We start from the raw sequence: 26,254 nt of genomic DNA on the forward strand, positions 1-26,254 counted from the left end.
GAGGGGCAGAGGATGCTGAATGCTCCAAGGAGAGACCCAGGAGGTGAAGACGTGTGAGCTTCTTGCCCTGAACAAGTCTGCTCCAAGGGAGAGGAGGCTCCCCAAAGTCCTGCCTGGCTTGGTGGGGAGCAGTTCCAGAGCATCGCCCGGGGGCTCTGCGACACACGGCATCACCTCACGCTGTGGGAGGTGGGCAAGCAGCATGTGAAGAAGAAACCTTCTGTATGAGCCGTGCAGAGTTTAACACTGCTGGGATGGAGGGATGGAGGGAATTCCTTTGATTCGTCCCATTTCCCTCTGGTGTTAAGAGAGGCTGAAATGACGGTTTACATGCCTCTGCCCCTGCTTAAACCTATTTTAAATGAGGAAAAACTGAACTAAAACCAACAATTGTTTAGCAACCAACAGGACAATGTGAGAACAACTGGGAATGAGACAATTCTTCCCCCAAAGGGGGAACGTGCTGAGGCTAGCGACTGCTTTGCAGTGGGAGGAAGAGTAGAAATACGTGTGCCAGGTCAGTTTGGTTAGACTAAGAAAATGATGGAGGTTAGGTCAGGCCAGGAGGAAATGTGCTCCGTAATCCTGGGTGCTATAAAAGGGGCTCTCTCTTCACGGCACGAAGAATTGTGTTTCTACATGAGGCCAGCGAACTCGAGTGAGCTAACTCCATGGAAAAGCAGAGCGGAGATGATTTTAGCTAGTCAAGATTTCCCCTTTGTCTCCCCCCTGGGATTGACGAGAGTAGGGGCACACACTCCCATGACTCATAGGGAGGGCCCTTTGGTTTCGGTTTTTGTTTTATTTAATTTTCCCGGGAATTTATCAGTGTTTATTCCTACAGCAACAACAAAAAAGGTGAAAATCGGTGGGGAAAACTATTAATTTTTCTGGGTAAATACTAGTCGATTTTGGTGGACATAAGGATGGGGGGGGCGGGAAGTATTCAGTAGATTAATGCTTTGATGAATGAAATTCATGGTGGTTTGCTGCAGAACGAAAACAGAGCTCAGAACATAATGCCACCTCTGAGTCTAAGAGGATACTATATCTCTAGCCCCCAAATACAACTTTTCATTTGAATAAGCAGGTTACTGTTGGAGACTCAGAACAGTGGCCTATAAAAACGTGTAATCACTGGGCCACACCATTTGAAGCAGATACACTCCACTTCATTCTTTTCTCCTGCTTTGGGTTTTTTAAACATTTGAATATGTACTTGCGTCCTGAAACGTATTCTGAGGCAGATTTTCATTGCCTTCCCATTGTAGCATGCCAGATCTTTAAACCGTTACCTGCTAACAGCTTGACATTGGAAGGTGATGGGCGTGAGACTCACCAGTACGCACACACGTCAGAGCTTGTGTGCCCCGGTTGTTTAGTGCGTGTCTCTCCTAGACGAATACAGAGCTTTCCATCAACGGGCAGCGTTGTGTATACACACACATTCGTACTATTGTAATACGTCTCGCTCATACCATGTCTTGTATTTTCTTAATAAAACAAGTTAGTGTTATACATCCGAATGCTACAAAGGTAGGGGGGAAATCGGAAAAGACAGAAAAGAATAATACTTTTTGTAGAATCTGGGATTTTTTCGGTTAAAATTCGGTTTAAACTGAAAACAAAGGGGCTTATTCTTAGGAAAAGGAGGCTGAAAGAAAGGACCATGGCATTAACCCCAAAAGTTGAACTGCAAAAGGCAAAAGCAGGCAAATCACCTGGGACAGTTGTGGGGCCACAGTGACTCAAATGGTGCCAAATGGGAATTATGAAAAAACTATCTTTTGTCGGCCCTAGCCAAGGTTTTCAGGGTGTTTCTCTCCTTTGCAGATTCTCTGATGGCTAGTAAGGGTTGAGCTCTGATGGAAACCTTTCCCACACTCGCAGCATTTATAGGGTCTCTCGTCTGTATGGATCCGCTGATGTCTAATGAGGGCCGAGCTGTCAGCAAAGGTTTTCCCGCACTCGCAGCATTTATAGGGTCTCTCGCCCGTGTGGATCCTCTGATGCGTAATAAGGACTGAACTGTCAGCAAAGCTTTTCCCGCACTCACAGCATTTATAGGGTCTCTCGCCCGTGTGGATTTTCTGATGTCGAATGCGGTGTGAGCTCTGCCTGAAGGTTTTCCCGCACTCGCTGCATGCATAGGGTCGCTCTCCGGTGTGGGTTCGCTGATGCGTAGTGAGGTCTGAGCGGTAACTGAAGCTTTTCCCGCACTCGCAGCATGTGTAGGGTCTCTCTCCCACATGAATTCTCTGATGGTTAATAAGGGCTGATCTGTCAGTGAAGTTTTTCCCGCACTCGCAGCATTCGTACGGTCTCTCTCCTGTGTGGGTTTTCTGATGTCTAATAAGATCTGAGCGGTAACTGAAGCTTTTCCCGCATTCACAGCATTCGTAGGGTCTTTCCCCCGTGTGGATTCGTTGATGTTCAGTAAGGGCCAAGCGGTAACTGAAGGTTTTCCGACACTCACTGCATTCGTAGGGTCGCTCCCCTGTGTGAGTCCTCTGGTGTCGAATAAGGTCTGAGTGGTTACTGAAGGTTTTCTCGCACTCACAGCATTCGTAGGGTCGCTCTCCCGTGTGCATTCTCTGATGTACGATGAAGGCTGAGCTCCGAGGGAAGTTTTTCCCGCACTCACGGCATTCATAGGGTCTCTCCCCTGTGTGGATTCTCTCATGGTTAATAAGGCCTGAACGGTTACTGAAGTTTTTCCCACACTCGATACATGTGTTTTTTCTCTCTTCCGTGAGGATTCTCGGCCGGGCTGGGGTTTCACTGAGGTCTTTGTGCATTTCCCAACAATTGATGGATTTACCCACTCTCTTCCCGGGCTTGTTTCCCTTCTGCCTCTCTGGTCTAAGATGTTTCTCACAGGCATTTCCCTGGTCATGACTCACGGGCACCCTCCCTTTGGATTTTTGCAGCGATACCCCCTGTGTTTCCACTGACTCAGCATCTCCCTCCCGAGGAGTCTGCTGCTCGTTCTCACTTTCCATCTCAACACCTAGTGGGAAAAGAAACAGAAACCTCAGAAACAGAAATGGAAAAGTAATACCTGGGGACATGGGATGGAAATCAGGAACCGAAATCCCCAAACACTTCCCCACAGGGGAGAGAGGAGGGAGCAGTTCTGCCTCCATAACCCATCAAAATACTCAGTGGGAAGAGAGATCAGAAGGGAGCCATTGCCCGGTGTCAGTCAGGGTGAGTAGGAGTGAAATCTGCCCTGAGGATCCAGCACCTGCTGGGAACAATCCTGAATGTTGAGAGCTCCCAAGGTCCATGTAGGGAATCCCAACCGTTTCCTTCAGTCACCAACAGTTTTTGACTTGGATGAATGATTCCTCACCCATGTAGTCAACTTTCACGATCTCTCTTTCTTCTGGATTCGGAAATGTGGGACCCACGGCTCTTCCTCTCATTCTAGCTGGGGTGATCACATCAGTTTTGGAAACTGGAAACCCCGCTCGAGGGAAAGAAAACAGGTGAATTCATAATTCGTCCTGCAAATTTTGTATGTGTGTAGGGGACAACTTTCTGACTCAGGGAACACTTAGAGGGTCAGCCATTTGGGATCTGGTTTTGAGCCACAGGGATGAATTAGCTGAAAGTGTGAAGGTGGTCGGGAACTTGAGAGGAAGGGGTCATGATCTGACAGAATTCAGGATCCTATGGAAAGGTGGACACGAGACCAGCGCAAAACAAGGACACTGGACTTCAGAAAGGCAGATTTCAGCCGAGTCAGAGAGACAGCAGGAAAGACCAGGGGAAAAGGAGTTGAAGGAGGCTGATCCTTCTTAAAAGATGTAATATTAGAGGCTCAGCATCAAGCTATTCCACGCAGAGGGAAGATAAGAAAAGCCACAGGAGGCCAATGTGGCTGCACAAGGAGATTTCTAGCTCTCTAAAACGCCAGAGGGGATACATACAGGGTAGGGAAGGAGGGGCATGTCACCAAGGAAGTCTACGTGGGACTAGCACAAGTGTGTAGGGACGGAAATCAGGAAAGCCAAGGAATGCATTACCCCTGGCAAGCAATGTGAGAGACAATGGCTTCTTCAAATATATCAGACAACAAAGTTTTATATATGGGGCGAGTCACTTTCACCAGTAAAAAAACTTAATGGCTATAAAGGGTGAGATGAATGATTCTCAGATCACAGGGGAAAGTTGATCCCTGAGGGAATCTAACCCCCCCCCCCGCAACTTCCAATCTGGAAATTTATTTGGGGCAACAGGTTCCCTCCAAACAACTCATGGAGACACCTCCGTGGAGAGGATTTTCAATCGATATTTGGTAACTATAGAAAACAGCAAAATCTGAGATTTGATACCAGAGTTCATAATTAACGAGAGATGGGGGAAATTTTAGGATTTTCCCATCAATTTTCCCAAACGAGAGAGGAAAGGGTGAGGAGTTTTATCTCAATAATTGATACTAGGCAGCAGTAAAGTTTGAGTGAAATTCTTGTGAATATTTTATATTTGGAAAAAAGGCGCAGCACAGGGAAGGGTTTTGGCTCAATAGCCGAGAATCTGAGACAAACAAAACCCGAGGATATTCAATGTTAACATTTTATAATGAGAGAGAAAGGGAAGAAACTCTGGGCCTATTCACTTAGTCATAGATAACTAGAGAGAATACGGGGAAATTTTATGGGGGTGGTGGTAGGTTCATATACGGTAAATCTGTAAGAATTGGAAAGAAAATGGGTCCAAAATGAAGTATTTGAAAATATAAGAGAAAAGCCACCTGGATCAGAGGGAGATTCAACAGGAGGAGGGAAACGTGAGACAGTCTGTACGTGAACGTTCAATAAACGCACAGACGGGGACGGATTCCACCTCCACCACCGCCATTCCCGCGGGCAGCCCTCTGGGGAGCTGCTTGAAGAGAGCGAGGGTCGGGAGGGTAGGGAAGGCTGCCGGGGAGGGGGCACTGGCACCTGGTGGCATGTGGGTCTGGCACTGGGCAGATGGGAAGGCAACAGCCGGGCCTGGTTACTCCACTGATGACACTTGCTCCTGCCTTCCACTGCTCTGCCCCTCCCAGGCCCTGTTGCTGGCAGAGACCGCTGCCCCGGCCCCACCCCAGAGCCAGCCGCATCTCAGGGCTCACCCAGGCTGCGCCCCCTACCACTGCCGACCCATCCAGGGGAAGCAACTTTAAAAAGAAAGGACAATTGGCTGGAGGGAAAACGGGCGGGGGAGATAACCCAAAGCTGAGATTTTTAAACCAAATTTTGAGAATTAAGGGAAACAATGGGGCAACCCCGAGGCCGAGAACAGAGACGTGGCCAGTCATTGAAGGGGAAAGCAGCACAAGCCACGTGCATTTTACCCCCCATGTGACAGTGCGAGAGAAGAGGGAAGTTTGGCATCAATATTTGAGACTGAAGTGACAAAGCCAGAGAGAAACCCCCTTGCCCCCCTCCCCTGCGATCTCCTGCCTCCCCAGAGCCAGGTCCATCCCCCCTCTTCACACGCTCTGTTCCCCCCCTTCCCGGCCCCTGCCCCCCCAGACACACCCAGGGGAACCCCACTGGGGCCCGGTCTCTGGCCCCATCTGCCCCCCCCCGTTCACACGGTCTGTCCCTCCCCTCCCTTCCCGGCCCCTGCCCCCCCAGACACACCCAGGGGAGGGGAACCCCACTGGGGCCCGGTCTCTGGCCCCATCTGCCCCCCCGTTCACACGGTCTGTCCCTCCCCTCCCTTCGCGGCCCCTGCCCCCGCCCCCCCAGACACACCCAGGGGAACCCCACTGGGGCCCGGTCTCTGGCCCCATCTGCCCCCCCCCTTTCACACGGTCTGTCCCTCCCCTCCCTTCCCGGCCCCTGCCCCCCCAGACACACCCAGGGGAGGGGAACCCCACTGGGGCCCGGTCTCTGGCCCCATCTGCCCCCCCGTTCACACGGTCTGTCCCTCCCCTCCCTTCGCGGCCCCTGCCCCCGCCCCCCCAGACACACCCAGGGGAACCCCACTGGGGCCCGGTCTCTGGCCCCATCTGCCCCCCCGTTCACACGGTCTGTCCCTCCCTGCGACAGGCAAAGGGGGGGTGGTTCCTGCCCTCCCCCAGCACTTTCCCACGGTCTCTGTCCATTACCTGCAGCCCGGGGCTGGGGAAAGTCCCCCCGCGCCGGGCAGGGAGGGGTTAATGCCGGGCTCCCCCCCACAGCACGGATCTGAGTGGAGCAGCAGCTGCTCCGGGCTTTGTGCTCCGGCTCCTTCCTCCAGCCCCTTCCTGTGTCTGCACAAACCCGGCCGGGCGGCAGCGCTGGGCGGTCCGGACTTCCCAGCCCCACAGCCCGGCCCTGACCCCCAGCCAGAGAGAGGGGGCAGAGCGGGTGCCCCTCACTCCCGACTTGCAGCCCCCCCAGCCCTGCCGGTGCCTTTCACTCCCGAGCCGCAGGCCCCCAGCCTGGCGGGTGCCCCTCACTCCCTACTCACAGCCCCCCCAACCCACCTGGTGCCCCTCACTCCCGACCCACAGCCCCCCCAACCCACCTGGGCCCCTCACTCCTGACCCGCAGCCCCCTGAGCTCTGCTGGTGCCCCTCATTCCTGACCCGCAGCCCCTCCAGCCCTGCCAGTGCCCCTCACTCCTGACCCGCAGCCCCCCCCCCGCAGCCCCTCTGGTGCCCCTCATTCCCGACCTGCAGCCCACAAGCCCTGCTGATGCCCCTCACTCCTGACCCGCAGCCCCTGCCAGCCCAGCCCAGTCGATGCCCCTCACTACCAACCCGCAGCCCCCCCAGCTCTACTGGTGCCCCTCACTCCCGACCCACAGCCCCCACCCCCAGCTCTAGTGGTGCCCCTCACTCCCGACCCGCAGCCCCTCCAACCCCCCCGGTGTCCCTCACTCCCGACCTGCAGCCCCTCCAGCCCTGCTGGTTCCCCTCACCGGTAAGGTTGGAGGAGCCCAGGGCTGGACTGCTAGGGGCTGTGGGTCGGGAGTGAGGGGCACAGGCAGGTGTGGGGGCTGCGGGTCGGGAGTGAGGGGCAACTGCAGGGCTGGGGGTGGGGATCAGAACCGGGCTGGCAGGGTCTGTGGGTCAGGAGTGAGGGGCAACGGTAGAACTGCGGGGGGTGGGGGTCGGGAATGAGGGGCACCGACAGAGCTGCGGGGGCTGTGAATCGGGAGTGAGGGGCTCGGGCAGTGCTAGCAGGGGCTGCGGGTCCGGAGTGAGTGGTACTAGCAGAGTGGGAGGGGAGCAGAGCCAGGCTGGCAGGGGCTGCGGGTTGAAAGTGAGGGCACTGGCAGAGCTGGGGCGGCTGCGGGTCGGGAGTGAGGGGCAGCAGATGGGCTGGGGGGGGCTGCAGGTCGGGAGTGAGGGGCACCGGCAGGGCTGGGAGGACTGCGGCAGCCTTCCCTCACTCCCCCTGCTCTCAGCCAGAATCCAGATTTCCCATTCAACCTGAGCATGTGTGGACAAGTCCCAGCTGGAGAATTAACTATCCGGAGTGCAGAGTCTCTTCAGCAATATCCCCCATGCCCCTGAGCCGCCACTCGGGAGAGATCAGAGCTGGCAACAGGCGCAGGCCCCTCCTGGGATCAGACGGGGAATGAGCAGAAGTCACTGGGCCCCTGGTAGGTGACTGTCTGGGATGACAGGCCCCACTCAGGGGATCAGATCTCTCTATTGTCTGCACCCCAAAGAGGGCCCATCGCCCCCTTGTTGAGTCGTCACTGTCTCTGGATGTTTCATCCCCCATTTCTGAGACATCTGGCACTGCCTGGCGCTCTCAGAAAGCTCCCACGCCGGGTTAGCCTGGCAGCCTCAGAAATCTCCCACACCAGGTCAGCTTGGAGGTCTCACAAATCTTCCACGCCGGGTCGGCCTGGCGGCCTCACAAATCTCCCACGCCGGGTCAGTGACGGGGAGAAGGGAGATCAGGTCACTCTGAGGGGCAGCATCCTGGGGCATTTCCCGGAGGCGCTGAGTGGGGCCTGGCTCAGGAGGTGGGCGGGGGGGGCGCTGGGGCTGCTCTCGCTGCGAACAAACCGACCCCACTCGCCGTGTGGGAGGGAGAGGGAGGAACTGGGCACTGACTAAGGCCCTGTCCACACGTCCAACCACCTCTGCCAAGGGCGGCAGCTGGGGGAAGCCTCTCCCACCGCCGTAGCACTGAGCCCACGAGCCCTGACCCCAGCGTAATTGATGTGGCTCGGCGGGGGAGGGGAGGGCTCACAGTGCTGAGCCCCAGGAAGTTACGCCGGCACAAGGGGCCAGGTGGATGTTATTCACCATTTGTGAATGGTTTTGCTTCACCCCCCCAGCTCAGAAATCTCTGTGCTCCTCACCTCCTGGCTGCAGCTTGAACTGCCCCATAGATCCCCCGTGACCCTCCTAATAATTCCCTTCTCCCAACCCCCCCTTTGCTCCCACAACCCCCCCGCCCCTCACAGCTCCCTTCCCCTGAACAGCAGGTCCCAGTGACCATCCTGTCCCACCACCCTCCCTATGATCCCCCCCAAATGCCACTCAGCCCCTGGATGCTCAACCCTCAGCCCCCCTTCGAACCCGGTAGCAGATGGAGCAGCCCAGGCCTGGCCTTTACCCCCATGGCTCGTCCCCAGCATCTGGCCTTTCCCCCCGGCAGGGCTGGGCTCTGCTGACAGCTCCATGCATTGGGGGGATGCTGCTCCCCTCCCTACTCCCTGGGCTGGGGGCTGCCCCACCCAATACTCTGGGCTTGGGTGGTGTTTCCCCAATGCTGCACTTCCCTCTCTGCTCCCCGGCCAGGAAGGGGATGGTGCCCTCAGGGGAGGGGAGTTTCCCGCTGGGTTTCAAAGCTGGCACCTGCCTCCTCTGCCCCCTCCTCACTAAAAGCTCCTGCCACCTTCCGGCTGGGGCTGAGCCGCTGAGGCGGGAGCAGGCCCAGCCGGGGGAGCAGGGAGCCGAAGTTTCTGCAAACAAGCGAGAAACGAGGAACTATGGGGACCCCTCTGCTCAGCCTCAGGGCCCAGGACTGAGGCAGCTCCAAGACTGCCCCAGCCAGAACAGGGCAGCTGGGGACTGTGAGAAATGGTCCCAGCCCCCCACCAATGTGCCCAGCCCCTAACACACAGCTGCTAGAGCACAGCTTGGGGGAAACTGAGGCAGGAACACAGATGATTGAGTGAGCCAGACATGGGCACTGGGTATCATAGGCCACGGGAGGTGATGTCTCCCCAGACAGCCTACCATGGCCTCCTGCAGGGACTCTGGGGCTGGTTGGCTCTCTAGGGCCGGTGGGGGTGTGGCCGCACTGTGGGACATGGGAGCTGGGGCCGCACCCCCTACCGCTGGCCATCTGGCACCTTGGGTTCCCGTGGGGGAGGGAGAGGCAGGGGGGCACATGGGGACGGGATGGGGGTTGGCCTCCCTTGAAGCCAGACTCTGGGAAAGGTGGAGGCTAAGACAGTGACTGAGCTGGTTTCAAAGGGTGAGATTCTTGTTTCCAGGAAACGTCCATTTCATTGTCCACACGCCCACTGACCGGGGAAATATTTCCACTGCTAATCAGCCAACTGAGCAGAGAGGTGAAGAAGGAAAACGGCTGCTGAGAAGTTAAAAGTTAGATTTTAAAAACAATTCACTTTGTCAACAGCCCAGCACAGAACGTACAATTGTGTCTGAGGGTTTTACAGCTTCCACTTTTTCACCTGTCAGCATCTCTCCGGAAACAGCGATGGTCTGACCAGCCCTCCCCCGGGAACGCTGCCCTAGAGAAAAGCTGACAATGCTCGAACCCCACAAGTGTGCAAAACACCGAACATGTAAACAGATCAAATAGAAAATGGCTTAAAAATGAATGTTGCTCTTCTCTGTCAAAATAGTCTATAAAAAACAAACAAACTTGCCGTTAGCCAAGCCTACCCAGGAGCACAGCAGAGCGTCCAGGAGCACGGAGCTGGCGGCAGAGTGTTTGACGCTGGGGTGCATTATAGATATTGGGGGAGGGGGTTTGTGGTGTGAGAAATGTCCCCTTCCCCCTCCGTCTGTCTGTCTCCAGCTCTGGTCGTTTCTCTTGCACCAGAAGCTGCCAGGTGCAGGGACATCTTTTCTTGCTGCATTTGTGCAGCTCCTAGCACAACGGGTCCCGGTCCCTAACTAGGACTCCTACACGCTACGGTGACACACACAGTAATGCAGAAAAGGCCTTTTTGCGCTGCCTGACTGGCGGCAGAGGCATCTGTGTGACTAAGAACCAAGCCCCCTTCTTCCCCTGGAGATGCCGTGGGGTGGTTAGTAGCCAGGCAAAACGACCCGTTGCCACTGAAAAGGCATCGGCTAAACCGTGGCCATCCAGTCCCACAAAGCCGACCCGCTTTGGCAAGGAGGGTTCGGTGAGCGAGCAGGAGGTTAACGAGCGCCGCCAATGACATAAAACCCAAGGATCTTTATCCAGCTTGCTCTGAACGCGGAGAAGAGCTCACACTGCCCAGCTGGGATTTCCAACGGAGCCACAGGGAGGGACCCCACGCAGGGAATTACAAGGGGATTTGGGTGCATCGGAAAATCCCATCACACAAACCCAGCAGCTGCCCCTCCAGCAGCCCCTGCCAAAACTCCACCTCCAACCCCCAAACTCCTCCCCCACAGAAGTCACCCAGCCAGGGGCTCCGTGGCCCAAAGATTTAAGGGGGGCCCCGTGCCGGGTGTGGCCGCTCCTGGGCGGCGCTGGACCGACAGGGGTGCTGGTTCCAAGCCTGGGCAGCCTCCAGAGGCACCGAGTGCAGTGGGAAACGGGCCAGGGGACACCCGCTGTGATGAGATTCTCTGGCCAGCTCCCAGCCGGCTCTTTATGGGCACGCTGAGCATTGCTCTTTCGGGGAGAGGAGAGGTCCAGGGGCTCGGAGAGATGGGAGCCCTCCAGGGCCATGGGGGTTGGGATGTTGGAGGCTGGAGAAACCCATTTTCTCATTCCCAGGGGGACACTCTCTGTCTCCCCACCCCCTTGTCTCAGGAACACAGTCTGAGCGGGGATCCTCGCACCCAGAAGTAAGGGAGGATCCTCTCCCCATGGAAAGGTATCAGAGGGAAGCAGAACAACAGGGACTTCCAATCAGCATCCAAAAATGCCACCTCCCCCGCTTCATAATATAGGGAAACCCCTACCCTCTGTACGGTCTCACTCGAGATCAAACGGATGCCGGGGGTGGAGAAACCATGGTACACATTAAACTGCCCCTTAGACCCCTGTATCCCCATAGCCCAGATCCCTTCCTCAGGGCTAGGGCTGATCCGTCCCTTCCTCCTCACAGACTCTCTGGCCAACCCCACACCCCAGTACTTCCCATTCCCCACTTCCACCTCCCAGTAATGTCGCCCCGAGGTGAACCCCTCAGAGCCCAGCACGCAGTGACTTGTGTCGAATCTCTCCAGCGTGTCAGGCAGGTCCTGCAACGCGTCTACTCGTCTCACACTTTTCCCGTCCTCAGACACGACGAGGATGGGATGGGCCGTGTCTGGATCCAGAGTCACGTTCGCTGGAGGGAGAGAAAAGCGGAGGGTTAGGGGCAGAGCCCAGCCCTGGGGGAGGCTGGGACCCTTCCCCACTCCCCGGCAGCCCTGACTGGCTGGGACACTCCTGGATCCGGGGGAGCTCCCGGGTACCTGACTGATTCCTCTGTCTCACACCCCGACACAGAACGGGAGACACAGGGAGGAGAGAGACTGAATCTGCAGGTAGGAGAGCAGAGGAGGAGGCTGGACACTGATTTAACCCCCCTAGGGATCCCCCTCCCCCAGCTGGTCCTTTCTTCCTTCTCCTGGGAGAAGAGGGGAGGACAGGGCACTGGGGGAACTGCTCCAGACCCGAGAGTAAGGTCAATATCCTGGGAGGCAGCCCCTCGCCCGGCCCGAGAGAAGGGAGCCGCATGAAGGGAGAGCTCAGAAAGACCCCGGCCCAAGAGGAGGGGAGGATGCTGGAGAACAAACACACAGAGATCTTTAATACAACTTCATCGCGGAGTCACACGGGCTCAGAGAAGGTGTTTGGGGGCTGGTCAGTGACAATCGTCCTGATGATCAGTGCGTGTTTGAGTTGCGTGTTCGTGTTACTTTAACAAGGATGTTTCCATAGGTGTATATAGAACCACCAGGTGAACCCTCACCCTTCGTATACGACCACAGCCTCTTCCACCAGTCCCACTCCATTTCCGGCGGCAGAGCGTCTGGAGGGAAGAAAAGGATAGGGGAGATGAGATTTCATTTCCTCACGTTTACAACGGCATTGCCACTATTAGCTGACATCATAATGTTGTTATTATGACAGAGGAACGAACACACACACACACACACCTTTCTAATACAGCCCACAATGCTATTAGCCTTCTTGACAACAAGGGCCCACTGCTGACTCATTTCCAGCTTCTCCTCCGCTGTAACCCCCAGGTCCTTTTCTGCAGAACGGCTGCCTAGCCGCACGGTGCCCAGCCTCTAGCGGTGCCTGGGAATCTTTTCCTTCTGACCAGCTGATTAGCTACTTTTAAAAGACCCCTCCCGCCATATCAGTACCTAGTAAGATATCAAATCCTTTGTGATGTCTAAAAGCTTTGGAAACATATTTTTTAAAGTCGGTGAAATTTCAGAAACACGTCTCGTTATGGAGATCACACACAGTAAATGAGTGTTCCTGTTTTCTAAACGCAATGAACATTGTTCTGAACACGCTAAACCCCTGTGACTGTTCAATTTAAAACAATGTCTTTGTTTCAGTGAGCTAAATAGGTAGGAATCTGGACTGATTCCTTTCTGAAGGCTGAAGAATCCCTTTCAAATATACAACCAGCTTAGAAAGACTGATGAAGAAAACGCAGCACAGAGGAGAACTGCATGACGCCTTCCATAGTATTGAATGTCATGTTCAGCAGCTTGGCCCACTCGCCCTTACTACAAAGGTTCTGCAAATAAACGTCTGACAAACTTCAGGGCAGATCAAAATGCCCGTGACCAACAGATTTTCATTCCCAAGTTCAGTGCTTTTAATTAGGTACCTTCTGCACGTCCAGGCTGCGGGAGGGAGGGTCCGGGGTCTCTGCGGGGAACTGTGACTCTCTGCCACTGAGAGGCGGGACGGGCATCTCTCTATCCTTCGCTGCCTCCTCCCCCTTCCTGCCCCCCACCCCTGCTCTGCTGTCGTAATAATGCTGCGTAGGGCCCCATAAATCCTAAGGGCGGCCCCCTTTGGCTCCTGCCGCCCCACAGAGCTTAACCCTTTATGGACTGGAACATTTTTAATATTGTTTCTCCAGGAGCTAATGGGTGTCAGGGACTAGTGGGGGGCGGGGGGAGAGCAGCCAAACTCTTTGGGGTCTGATCAGAGCCATGACTGGACTCCCCAGGTGCCCGCAAAAATCAGTCACATAATCCCTCCACTTCCAGAAACGCTTTTCTGGGAAGGGGCGATAGCTTGGGAACCCCTTGGTCAAATGACCCCTAACGTGGTGACGGGCCCAGCCCTCACCCCACGAGGCCCAGCGGATTTCAGGGCAATCCAAGTGTGGGGACCGAGGCTCAAGCACTAAGAAATGTCGCCCTGCAAACAGAAGGAACTTCTCAATTGTACCGACACTGGAGCTGGCGCTAACCTTGGAAGTTGCCAGCTCTCTGGCCGGCCGGAGGTTTCTCTGTGCCACAGCCTGTTTGCACTGAGGGCAGGAGACGTCTTTAGCCGACCTCTCCCAGCACTGGGTGATTCGGGCGAGACACAAATTGCACCCACAGCCTAGAGGGGCAGGTTGTGTGAAATGCACCTGAGCGATGGGGCAAGTAGCGTCACCCTGGAGACTTCTCCCGGGTTCCCTGCGCAGGGTAAATCTGGCTTTCCTGAGCACCCGTCTGAAGCACCCACTGGGCGCGACCCCTTCCTGGCACGGAGTCCGGGAGCCCCTGGGAGAGTCACGGCTCTGGAGTCTGTGAGGAAAATGGACCAACCTGGACGGGTCAAAACTCCTGAGTCAGCCGCCAAAAATCAGGGAAATGATCCCCCAAATCATGTGGGGTTTTTAAAGATTCTGTTGTGGGTTTGGTGTCTGACCCCCAGTGGGTGGGTGAGAATTAGCTGCCCCTCACCCCCATGCAGTGAGTAAAGCGATTTTTGTCTCTGCACAAGCTCCCCCCCCCCATCTGCCTGGCCCCCCGCCCAGACATTTATCTGGTCCCCACCCCCAAATCAATCCTCCCCCTCCCCCATCAGTTCTGCCTCCAGATCTGATGGGAGATCCCAATCCTGCCCCTCTCCGAGCCCCCCCACATCTGCCACTCCCCACATTTGCCCCCCCCCAGCCTCACCTCTGCTCCTCCGGCAGCTCCTGGGGTCCCCCCAAGGCCCGGGGGGTGCAGTGGGGTGCCCGCTCCCCTCCCAGCCGGGCCGAGCCGGCTCGGCTGCTCGCACGGGGGCGGAGGAGGAAGCACCTGATTTGACTCACGTGGGGTCAGACGCAATCCGGTTCCGCTCCGGATTGGCTACTTTTCCTGGACTCCGGTGCAGCCTCAGTAGCAGCAGCTGACGCCCCGTCCCCCCCGAATCAGCTCCCTGAAATCCCCGGGGGGTGCAGAAGCCAAAACGTGACCCGAGGGGGTAAAACAGGGGGCGGAGGGGGGCAAAGGGCAGGCTCCGGTGTGGGGGGCAGGAGTTGGGGGGCAGCAAGTGGGAGGCGCTGCGACAGTGGCACGGGGGGGGATCCCCCTCAGGCAATACAGGGGGGTCATAGTTCCCACAAATGGGATGAGGAGGAGCCACCTGCCATGGGTCCCCAAAATAGGGTGTGGGTGGCTTTGGGGTCCTGGCTTGGGTCCGTTCTGACAGCAGCATCTTGTCTACACTAGGACCCAACGAGGGTGAGAAACCCCCCTAGTCCCGGGGCAGCGTCTCACCCTGCAGGGCTCAGCTGGGGACTCCCCGGTGTCCTGGGTCCACCTAGCACCCAAGGGCCCACGGGCTGGACATCGACGCCTCACAGTAAACCCCTCACTCTCATCACAGAGACAAGCCGGTGAGGTCCCTGCGGGTGCTGGGGTGACCCCACTGAGTGGGACAGCAAATCCCAGGCCCCTGCCCTCAACAAGGGCAGCTGGGAAATTGAAAGGAGAGAGAGAGAGAAGAACAGTTGTAGGTAGGAAGGAGATAACAGGAGCCGAGAAGGAGTTTAATAACCCCAGAGCATATGGAGAAGGGGGCTGGGGAGGAGCTTCAGGGGCCCTAGAGATGAGGGGGCAGGAAAGTGCAGATGGGAGTTCTCCAGTCATGGAGATGGACCAGGGGGCCATGTAGAGGGGAGACCTCCAAGCTCTCCGATACTCAGACGATGGAGGCCAGAGAAGCCGATTTTTTTCTCTCCCCATGGCTGTGCTCTGCACTCTAAGTGTCATTTGGGGAAAGAAGAATCTGTTTCTGTCCCACACCTTGGAAGCTGAAACCCTGGTTTAAGGGCACAGAGATGCTCCTGACACCGACAGAATCGTGACTTGGTTTGGTTTGTAGATTCAGACTTGAAGCTCCTTCCCTTAGGATCTGCCTCTCACACTGTGTGTGTAACACAATACCGTGCACGACAGGGCCTCAGCCCTCCACGCAGCCTCTAGCTGCTACAGTCCTAACAATAATCCTGGGATCGGTGGGAACAGTTACTGTGCAGTCAGACAAGAATGACACGGGGAAAGGAGGAGGAACAGGCCGAAGAGCAGCAGAGAGAAACTCCCCAGCCTGGTGTAGAACTGATGAATGAAATTGTTTTTAATTGTTCACTTTATTAATGTAACTTCTGTTCACCATCCACTACACTTGCCTACATTGTAACTTCTGTTCACTGTTTGCCATATTGTAATTCAAACCCCATTTTAAAACACTCACTCCATTTTGTAAAAACTTCCTCCAACCTTCATGTTTGCAATCTCTGCTGTAATCTTATTAGTTTAGTTTAGATGTGGGACTGAGGCATGTGTGAATGATGGAATCAACCTGTCCTGATGAAATAGAGTTCAAACCCCACCGGCTGAAGATGGAGACAGGAGCCCTAACAAAGTAAGCAGTGTCCACCCTAAAAAGAAAAGGAACAATAGAAGGAAGATCAAAGCCAGGTCCCAGGCTGAAAGTCAGGCCTGCAATTGACCTGTGATCAATCACCAAACCCAGAGGCAGTGACACAGCAAGACCTATAGACTCTGGATTCAGACTAAAGCCTACAAAAAGGATGGGTGAGATGGGAGACTTTGGAGGGTAACATTCTGCTGCCAACATGGAAGGACATCGGTGCAGGCCCAACGGAGACCCAGCTCGTCCTTGTGGCCGGCTTTCCTGGCCAGTTACCGCCACGAGCTACGAACCCAAGCTGGGAAATCAAGCCATGAACTTAAGCTATGTCCAGGACTGGTAACTATGCAGCAGCTGCAGAACATCTCATGGATATGTGTGTGTGTGTGTGGGGGGGAGGGTATTAGGTATAATGTGTGTGTATAAGGATAAAGATATTAGTTATTGGTCATAAATCAGATTATCATCATAACAAATGTGGCATCTTTGTCTTGCCCCCTGAAAAGATCCTGTGTAGTTTTGTCTGTACAACACTGACGATCTCAATTCCCAGCCCTGCAAAATCGTACTCACCGTTCCTCATCCTGCTGCCAATGGCCTCACTGATTCAATGAGCCTGAGCTACCCGCGGGCAGCCGGTTCGGTATGACAGGGGCCTTGAGCTGACATGCGGCTCGGGGATCAGCATCTCTCTGTGTCGGTGTATTTCCTGCTAACACACCTAGAGGCCAGCAGTCTGATTCTCCTCTCCCAACAACTTCACGCGGGTGTAGACGGGTCAAGGGGTTCCTGTGGGATTGCGTCTGGTTTACGCCAGGGTGGGGGAGAGGGATCCTGGCAGACGTTCCTAGTTTGTGCTCGGCTCAGGGGGAGGCACAGGAGCTGATGAGGTTTATCTCTATGGGGAGTTTGAGGAGCCGATGAGAGGGACGCGGTTCTTTGGGTGACCTCGCTGTGTATTTCCATCCCAGACCACGTCTGCATGGCCTTTACCTTTCCCCTTAGCTCTGGAGCGGGTCGGCATTGAATGCACAGGACACTGGGAGTGCGAGAAACTAAATTCTACTTGGTTATTTCAAAGGAGGAACAAAGACGGACACCTGTCCCCAGTCCGACGCAACCCAACACAGGACCTTTCAGCCCCACGCCCGCCTGAACCAGCAACATTTGTGAACGGGTAGAGACATGCCGAGGAGCCATGAGAGGCGCTGGGAGCCAGGCACAAAAGCAAACACCCCAAGAGCAGGAAATCCACAGAGCTCCAGGTGGAGGGATGAGAGTGGGGGGAGTGGGGCAGAGACCGTCTCTGTCATCTCCACACAGGACACTGTGGCCAGGTCTACACTACGAGATAAAATCGATTTTAGATACGCAATTTCAGCTACGTGAATAACGTAGCTGAAGTCGAATATCTAAAATCGATTTACTCACCCGCCCTCACCGCGCGGGATCGATGTCCGTGGCTCGCCATGTCGATTCCGAAACTCCGTTGGGGTTGGTGGAGTTCCGGAATCGATCTAAGCGCGCTCAGGGATCGATATATCCCGTCTAGATTAGATGCAATATATCAATCCCCAAGCAATCGATTTTAACGCGCCGATACGGCGCGTAGTCTAGACGTGCCCTGTGATAGATAGGCAGCTTCACACGACGCTCCTAGGCCAACTCCTGTCTGGCTCTGGCTCTGATGCAGGGAGTTCACAGTTCTCAGCCTCAGCTGCCTGGCTCTGATCACAAACCCAGGAGGTTCCTAGCTCTGTTCCCGCACCTCCCTCTCCTGACGATATCTCCCATCACTGCAGGGATCATTCGGGCAAGGCAGTAACTTCCTTCCCTGTTGCAGTCGGCCTCTCCTCCTGGCTGGGATGATTTAGTGGGTGATTGGTCCTGCTTTGAGCAGGGGGTTGCACTAGATACCTCCTGAGGTCCCTTCCAACCCTGATATTCTATAATCTGTATTTCCAATGTGTTTGCTCCTGAGTAACACAAAATACTTTACCTCCAGTCTAGCCAGCACGTTGTGAAAGGCCTATTCAGGTTGAATGGCCCATCAGCAAAAACAACGGGTTACGGGAAAAGCTTATCCTCATCCGATGATCTTTCGTGTGGATGCTTCAGCCAGGGCATGAGTAATGGCTGCTAGAACTCACCCAAGCTTGCGAGGGCATGTGACTAGATCATGTGATACTGGACCCCATCTTGTTGCTGGTACTTTTCCATAAACTCCTGCTGGGAGCTCGGCTTGAAACTAAGAAGCTATCAGACAGGGAAGTGACATCACCACTGGGCCTCTCTCCCCCTACAACTCAACACCGGAAGACACCTCAGGAATCAATAGTGAACTGGGGAGTGGGGGAGTCCCAGGCGGGACAGAAGAATTCCTGCCTGTGTACGCAAAACTGTAACCTGCTTGATTCAAATCCTATCTCGTTTATATGGCTTAGATCGTGTTTTGTTTTATTTCTCATGGTAATCTGCTTTGATCTATACGCTCACTACTTATAATTACTTAAAATCGCTCTGTCTCAGTGAGTAAGGGAGCCCAGATTGGCATGCCAGAGGGCTCAGCGGGACCCCAGTTCCAGCTTGCACCCTGGGGAAACCCATCACAAAGGTACCGAGGGAATGAATGTTAAGAAGTGGCACTTCTTTATACCCTGTGCTCTCCCTTTCTTATCCCACAGTCCCCAAATGCTCGATTGCCCCAGCACACGGATTCCCCTGCTTCCTAGTTCAATCCCTGGTTTCCCCCACAAAACCCATCCTCCTGGTCCCTCAGTATTTGATCCCCCAGTACAGCGTTAGCTTCACTTGGAGGATTTGCCACCCTGAGGACATCTCGGAGGTTTCTTCCCCAGGTGGATTTGCTGATGCTGGTACTTCGGGAGCAGCCTACTGAAGCTTTGCCCGGTCAAGGTCTCCCTGTTGCGTGGATCACTGATGTGTGAACTCAGATTGAATCTAGTCAAGCTATTTCTAGGGTCTCTCGCCCTTGTGGATTCTCTGGTGTTACTGAAGCTTTCCCCACACTGGAGGCATTTATGAAGTTTATAGCCTTTGTGGATCCTCTGAAGTCTAATAAGGTTTGTTCTCTCAATGAAGCTTTTCCTATAGTGGAGGCATTTATCAGGTTTATCTCCAGTACGAATTCTCTCAGGGCCGTCCTTAGGATTTATAGAGCCCAATGCAGTATTATTAAGCTGGTGCCCCTATGCTTGACGACAGACTGGACTCTCATGCGTATTTTAGACAAAGGGGTGTGTGTGTCTTCTGAAGGATTTATTTTAAAAACTGTATGTCTGAAGATCCAAGCATTTAAGGCGAAAGATGAATACTCAGATTGTGCATCTAAAAATCTATGCAAGGATTTTTTAGAGCGGCAATTTTATAATCTTCACCAACTCACTAATGAAATATTTTAAAGCAAAGTTTAAACTAAGGTCCTGTAGACTGATATGCTCTGAGTAAATATGACAGTGATACCAACTGGTTTCGTCAGTAAATTCAGAAATTGACAGTCTATTCCTGGTGTTTGGCAAATGCCTGTGACATGGCTTCATTAACACTCAGATGGCTCTTTAACAGGCTGGAGGCTTTTTCACTTTTAAGTTACTAGATCCCGTCCGGAGGAAGACTCACCAGCTGTGGGAGCCTGCAGGAAGGGTCAGAACAGGGATAGGAAGAGGCAGAAGGGGGGACACTAAGACCCAGGGGTGCTCCAAATTTTTGGGTGCCCTACGCAGCTGCATATGCCTAAGGACAGCCCTGAATTTACTGATGTCTAGTAAGGTGCAAGATCTGAATGAAACTTTTCCTGCAGTCCAAGTACTTCTGGGGTCTCTCTCCAGTGAGTATTCTCTGGTGCGTAACAAATGTTCATGTCTAAATGAAACTTTTCCCGCAGTCGAGGCATTTATATGGTCTTTCCTCCCACGTGGATTGTCTGATGTCTAGTAAGGTTTGATTTGTGGCTGAAGTTTTCCCCACAATCCAAGCATCGATAGGGCTTCTCTGCAGTGTGGATTCTCTGGTGCACAACCAGGCCTGACTTGTGAGCAAAACTTTTCCCACAGTCCAAGCACTGATATGGTCTTTCTCCTGTATGGATTCTCCGATGTCTAGCAAGGTAGGAGTTGTGACTGAAGCTTTTCCCACACTCCAAGCATTTATGGGGTTTGTCGCCCATGTGCATTCTCTGATGCGTCATAAGGCTGGATGGCTGAATGAAACTTTTCCCACAGTCAAGGCACTTATAGGGATTCCCTTCCACATGGGTTCTCTCGTGTGTAAGAAGGGACGATCGCACACTGAATCCTTTCCCACACTCAAGGCATTGATATGGTCTCTCTCCTGTGTGCCGTCTCTGGTGCGTAAGAAGGGACGATTTCTGACAAAAGCTTTTCTCGCATTCCAAGCATTTATAGGGTTTCTCTCCCGTGTGGGTTCTCTCATGGTTAATAAGATGCGACCTCTGACTGAAGCTTTTCCCACAGTCCAAACATTTATAGGGTTTCTCTCCTGTGTGGGTTCTCCTGTGTGTAATAAGGGCTGATCGCTCACTAAAATCTTTCCCACACTCCAGGCATTTAAATGGTCTCTCTCCTGTGTGCCGTCTCTGATGTGTAAGAAGGGATGACCTCTTATGAAAGCTTTTCCCGCATTCCAAGCATGTATAGGGTTTCTCTCCTGTGTGGATTCTCCCATGGTTAATGAGATGTGAGTTCTCACTGAAGGTTTTCTCACAGTCCAAGCATTTATAGGGTTTCTCTCCTGTGTGGGTTCTCTGATGCACAGTAAGGGCTGATTTGAAATTGAAGCTTTTCCCACACTCAAGGCATTTATAGGGTCTTTCTCCTGTGTGGATCCTCCCATGTTTAGTAAGAGATGAACTTTCATTAAAACTTTTTCCACACTCAAGGCATCTATAGGGTCTTTCTCCCATGTGCAGTCTCTGATGTGTAATAAGGTGTGAACTCTGACGGAAACTTTTCCCGCAGTCCAAACATTTATAGGGTTTCTCTCCTGTATGGATTTTCCAATGCATAGCAAGGCTTGTTCTCACACTGAATTTTTTCCCACAGTCAAGACATTTATAGAGGTTTTCTTCCTTGTGATTTATCTGCGGAGCTGCGGTTTCCTTGGGACCCAGGCACGGAATGGATTCATCCAGTTTCTTCCTTGGATGTTTTTTCAGCTGCCTCCCTGCCTTGCCCTGATATCCCCAGGCATTTCCCTGTTTCAAGCACTGGGAAAAACTCCCTTCAGCTCTTCTCAAAAACGTCCCCTGAGGTTCCACTTTCCCAGGAGCTTCCTGCTGTTGATTCTCCTCCTTGTCCTCACTCCCATGCTCATCACCTGCTGGGAGAGAGAGAGACAATCCAGCCAGAAGTCACTGTCTGTGCTCTCCCTAGATAGGGCTTGTCTACACTACACAGTTTTGTTGCAAAAGGCAGCTTCTGTTGACAAAACAACAGAGGTTTGTTGGCAAAACTCTCCTGTTTTGGCAACAAATGAAAAAAACCCCACCTCGAGGAAAGGATTTTGCAGCAAAGTTAGAGAGACAAAGTATCAGTGTAGACGCTGCATTCCTTACGTCACCGTAACTGGCCTCCAGGAGGTATCCCACAATGCCCGCCGTGACCACTCGGGTCACTGTTTTGAACTCCGCTGCCCTGCATCCAGCTACTCGGGCCTGCGTCCCTCCCCTTTCAAAGCTCCCGGAAGCGCTGAAATTCCTCAGCGTGCAGAGCTACTGCCCAGCTGAGCAGGGTGGCAGCAAACACACGCCTGCCTGGACTACAGGGGAGGGGGGGATCTCCTGGGTTTGTGGGCAGACGAGGCTGCAGAAGAACTCGGAGGGAATCACAGCATCATTAACGCGAGATCCTGCTCTCCCCGGCAGGGCAGGCTGCTGCAGCAGGAGGGAAGGAACACACACACGTCCCCTGCACACACACAGAGTCTCTGTCTCTCCTCTCTCACAAACACACACACACTCCCTGACACGCACTCTTCCCCTCCTCCCACCCCCCCACACCCACGCTTCAGCTAGCAATCAACAGTAGATATGAACGCCGGAGTTACAGACTGACCAGTCAACCGGACACCATGTGGAACTGGAGGTAGGGAATCAGGGAGCAGTGGAGACAAAACCCCACCAAATACTGCACCGTGCCTGCATTGCGGCTTAAAAGGTAGGCACATCTGGGCTGCCTGTCCCCACTTCCGCCCCCTACTCACTACGCATGGGGCAGCCGCTTACAGGTGGGAGGTGAAGACGCTGAGGTCTGCAGGCACAGCTGTGAGCCCCTGCTCCGAGCCATCTGCCCTGAGGCACACCCCATAACATCTTGCTCAGGGCTACGAACGTTTCAGAGTTAGGAACAACCCCCGTGCCTGAGGTCTCCATAACTCTGAGGTTCTGGTGTAGCAGGATGAAACCTGCATGACGTGATGCTCCACCTGCCCCGCGAGGCACTGCAAGCCCTTCCCAAAGCACCCTGTGGCCAGCTGCGCCGTGGGATCGCGACCCACAGTGCTCTGCTCTCTGTGTCGGTGCAAGACCGGCTAGTGGGGATGGGCTCTGCCAACACAAGGAGCATAGTGTGGACCTGCAACAGGGGTTTAATGCCAGCAGTGGCTGAACATTAGCATCACATGCATTGACAAAACTCCATAGTGTAGACGAGGCTTTTTTCCAGCCCAGCCGAGCTGCGGTAGCTAAGTCGATGGGAGAAACTCTCCCACTGACATACTGCTGTCAACACCTGGCGATTATGTGGGTGTAACTTACGTCACTCGGGGGGTTGGTTTATTCACCCCCCTGAGCAACAAAAGTGACACTGTCATAACCTATAGTGTAGATACAAGCCTGAGACAATGGATTCTGCCTCCATGTCCCATCCAAACGCTGCCAGGGAAGTAAAGTCAGGGAGGATGAGAAGCCGGGACTGGTATTTGCCGTGATGATATGACACCTGCTGACTGCAGCCCCGACCTGGGTGAGATGGGGCAGAGCTGAGGGCGCTTGCTCATGGCACATTTTGGAGCATCTCAGGTGCTTTGTGTGTCAGTTTCCCTGGCCCCACACTTGTGCGGGTGCCCCTCAAGAGCTCCCTTTCCTTGGAGGCCTAAAATAATAATAGGAGATATACCAATCTCCTAGAACTGGAAGGGACCTCAAAAGGTCATTGAGTCCAGCCCCCTGCCTTCACTAGCAGGACCAAGTACAGATTTTGCCCCAGATCCCTAAGTGGCCCCCTCAAGGATTGAACTCACAACCCTTGATTTAGCAGGCCAATGCTCAAACCACTGAGCTATCCCTCCCCCCGGAGATCTGGGATGCATGGCTCTTCCCCTCCTTCCAGCCGGGTGATCAGGTCAGGTTTGGGAATGGGAAATCCTCCGCAGGGGGTGAAATCAGGCACGGTTCAGCTGCATGGAGTCTTGGCAGAGTATCTGTCACGAGGGACATTCCCTGAGTTTAGCCTGACCTTACGTGGGATTGTAATAACTCAGACCCCTCGGGGTCTGCGGGGGATGTCGTCATGACCTCACTAGGAGTTCTCAAGATCTGTGGGCTCTGCGGGACTTATGGACACACCCACCCACGGCTTGGGTGTTAAATTCCTGCCTATTTCATACCCTTCAGAACCTAGAGCCCTCACCACGGATGAAGCTAGTCTCAAGGAGGAAGGTGAAGGAGAAGTTATACAGGCAGGACAACGCCCTGCTTCTGGACCCTTGAAAGCTGGAGACGGGGTTGAATTAGCATGTCCATTAGATTTCCGACTGCTCTCTTGGAGGGGGTATGGAGATGAGCTGTCCTGGAGCTGTGGACAATGCGACCCTCCCTCTACAACCTAACCAAGCAGGGAGGAACCTGACCAGATTCAGAAATGCAGACCCAACGGCGTTTATTAAATGAGGGGACGGGAATCCCTTACCTAGCGAGGTCACATTCTCATAGTTCTCCTGCATGACGTCCCTGTAGCGGGCTTTCTGAGCAGGGTCCAGCAGAGCCTCCTCTTCCCTGGTGGAATGTGCATCCACCTCTTCGAAGGTCACCGGTATCTGAAACATCAGTTCCTCCACTCAAAGCCTGCTGCCCCAGCCACAATCCCACTCATCATGATGGAGGAGGGACGGAGAAGCAGAATCCCACCCCCACCCTGCTCAGAGGAGCCAGCCGCGGGAGCCCCTGGTCCCTCCCAGCAGGGTCTTCTCATTCTCCACACACCTCCTAGCCACCGGCTGATACGGGAAGCAGAGCTCCAAGCATCCTACCACCTGCATAGTCCACGGTAGCCTCCGGCTAGTGGGTCCAGGCTCCAGCGCCGAGAATCTGGTCAGTTTTCCCAGCCCTGTCTGTGGGGCGTTTCCTCGTTCAGAAATGGGGGGACGGTCACCCCCTTCCAATGGGCCCAAGGTGAACATGTCCCAGCCCTGCCTCGCCCCGTGTATTTCCTGCCCCATCTCTCTACAAACCAAACACACACACACACAGCTCCCTGAAAATCTCCTACCTGAGCGGGCTACACCTCAGCCGTTTCTCTTCCCCGTCTCCCAGAAGACGGGACCATCTGGAGCGAAATGTGGATGTGATTCTTCAGCCTGTCGGAGTGAGAGGGACAAGTAGGAAGCTTTCAGAGGGGCATTAGTCCATGTCACACCCTGATTCCCCACCCAGGGTCTTTCCCTGCAAAAAGACGCTCTAGACCAGGGTAGACAACCTATGGCACACGTGCCGAAGGCAGCACATGACCTGATTTTCAGTGGCACTCACACTGCCCGGATCCTGGCCGCCGGTCCAGTGGGCTCTGCATTTTAATTTAATTTTAAATGAAGCTTCTTAAACATTTTAAAAACCTTATTTACTTTACATACAACAACAGTTTAGTTATATGTTATAGACTTATAGAAAGAGACCTTCTGAAAACGTTAACATGTATGACTGGCATGCGAAACCTTAAATGAGAGTGAATAAATGAAGCCACTTCTGAAAGGTTGCTGACCCCTGCTCTAGACTCTGCCACTCTGGGAAAACCCTCCGTCACTTTGGCGGGGCCCACACCCAGGTATAACTGACGTCGCTCAGGAGAGCTTCTCCCACTGACACAGCTACCGCCTCTCGCGTGGGTGGAGATCTTATGCCGCCAGAAGCCACTGAAACGCTTCTCCTGTAGCCTCTGGCCCTTCATTACAACACAGTCCCGGCCCCTCCCACCAGGGCTGGACCCACCGAGGCAATTTTAAACCTTCCCAGGGACAGAGGCTCTGAGACAAATGCTAGAAAAAAAGCAGAATCAAAGGAGGTGCTTGGGTGGATTCCCCCGACGTTGTTCCCAGGAAGTGTTCTTTACCCCTTCACCTGACACAAAAGCTAGGGGTCACCCAATGAAATTAACAGGCAGCAGGTTTAAAACAAACCCAAGGAAATAATTCTTCACACAATGCACAGTCAACCTGTGGAACTCCTCGCCAGAGGACGTTGTGAAGGCCAGACTATAACAGGGTTCAAAGAAGAACTGGATAAATTCATGGAGAACAGGTCCATCAGTGGCTATTAAACAGGATGGCCAGGGATGCAACCCCATGCTCTGGGTGTCCCTAGCCTCCGACTGTGAGAAGTAAAGAGAGAATGACAAGTTCACGCGATGATCCCTTGCTCTGTTCATTCCCTCTGAAGCACCAGCCATTGGCCACTGTTGGAAGATAGGATATTGGGCTAGACAGACCACTGGTCTGACCAGCATGTCCGTTTTTCTGTACTTATTGTCCCCAGGCAGCGCATCGGCTCAGCAGGGCCGTGACTTGACAGAGGCAGGCACTGGCCTTTCCTCTCTCTGCTCCTCACCTTGTTCCAAGGACATTCAATCTGCCCCATGGGGGTGACGCAGCAGCTGGATATGGGCAGGTTTGGGAGCTGGGAACCTCTCTCTCTCCTCCTTGCTCCTGCTGCCCATTTCGGCTTCATCTTTCCCTCTCCCCTCCGCCTGGGAGAACTGGTGACTGTCCCGTTCCCAGGGGCGTTCGTTCTCCAGCGAAAGCCTAGCTGTGTCCCCGAAGGCAGCTGCTCTGGGACCCGCAGACACACTGGAAGCCCCTTCCCCTCGGGTACAAACTTGCCAGCTGGTCCCTGAAAAGTCACTTTCCTGCCTGTCCCCAGCACTTTCCCCCAGTTCTCTCCCCATCACCTGGAGGCTCTGGGTCCGGGCTGGTGCGGGGGG

The 26,254-nt window shown here is 54.1% G+C and overlaps 4 protein-coding genes across 7 annotated transcripts in view; 2 read left to right on the forward strand and 2 right to left on the reverse strand.

The window, feature by feature from the left end:
• Nucleotides 1–26,254, forward strand: part of LOC116824745 (uncharacterized) — an 864,335-nt gene that overhangs the window by 700,455 nt on the left and 137,626 nt on the right. The gene's annotated exons all lie outside the window — the stretch shown is intronic.
• LOC116824014 (uncharacterized) overlaps nucleotides 1–26,254 on the forward strand; it is a 585,485-nt gene that overhangs the window by 309,214 nt on the left and 250,017 nt on the right.
• On the reverse strand, nucleotides 76–24,634 carry LOC116823297 (uncharacterized). The gene is given in 6 exon segments (XM_075070433.1): nucleotides 76–2,760; nucleotides 5,492–5,494; nucleotides 19,801–19,952; nucleotides 19,954–21,383; nucleotides 23,972–24,098; nucleotides 24,551–24,634. Coding segments are annotated over 5 exon segments (2,583 nt in total). The 5' UTR covers nucleotides 24,006–24,098; nucleotides 24,551–24,634; the 3' UTR covers nucleotides 76–1,796.
• On the reverse strand, nucleotides 9,550–16,879 carry LOC116823300 (butyrophilin subfamily 1 member A1-like). Of its 4 annotated transcripts, none has more exons than XR_012656694.1 (3): nucleotides 13,928–14,089; nucleotides 12,106–12,165; nucleotides 9,550–11,478 (listed from the first exon to the last, which is right to left on the reverse strand). XR_012656694.1 is itself a non-coding variant. In XM_032777771.2 (3 exons), exons 1-3 carry the CDS (start codon nucleotides 16,606–16,608, stop codon nucleotides 10,952–10,954), a joined length of 597 nt encoding a protein of 198 aa, XP_032633662.1. In that variant the 5' UTR covers nucleotides 16,609–16,879; the 3' UTR covers nucleotides 9,791–10,951. The 4 variants fall into 4 exon arrangements, 1 of the variants encoding a protein (XP_032633662.1); XR_012656693.1 differs by lacking the exon at nucleotides 13,928–14,089 and adding an exon at nucleotides 13,747–13,901; XR_012656692.1 differs by lacking the exon at nucleotides 13,928–14,089 and adding an exon at nucleotides 14,285–14,371 and having other exon boundaries at nucleotides 9,791–11,478.

This window comes from Chelonoidis abingdonii, chromosome 11 (genome assembly GCF_003597395.2).
Source record: "Chelonoidis abingdonii isolate Lonesome George chromosome 11, CheloAbing_2.0, whole genome shotgun sequence".
Lineage (NCBI taxonomy): Eukaryota > Metazoa > Chordata > Testudines > Testudinidae > Chelonoidis > Chelonoidis abingdonii.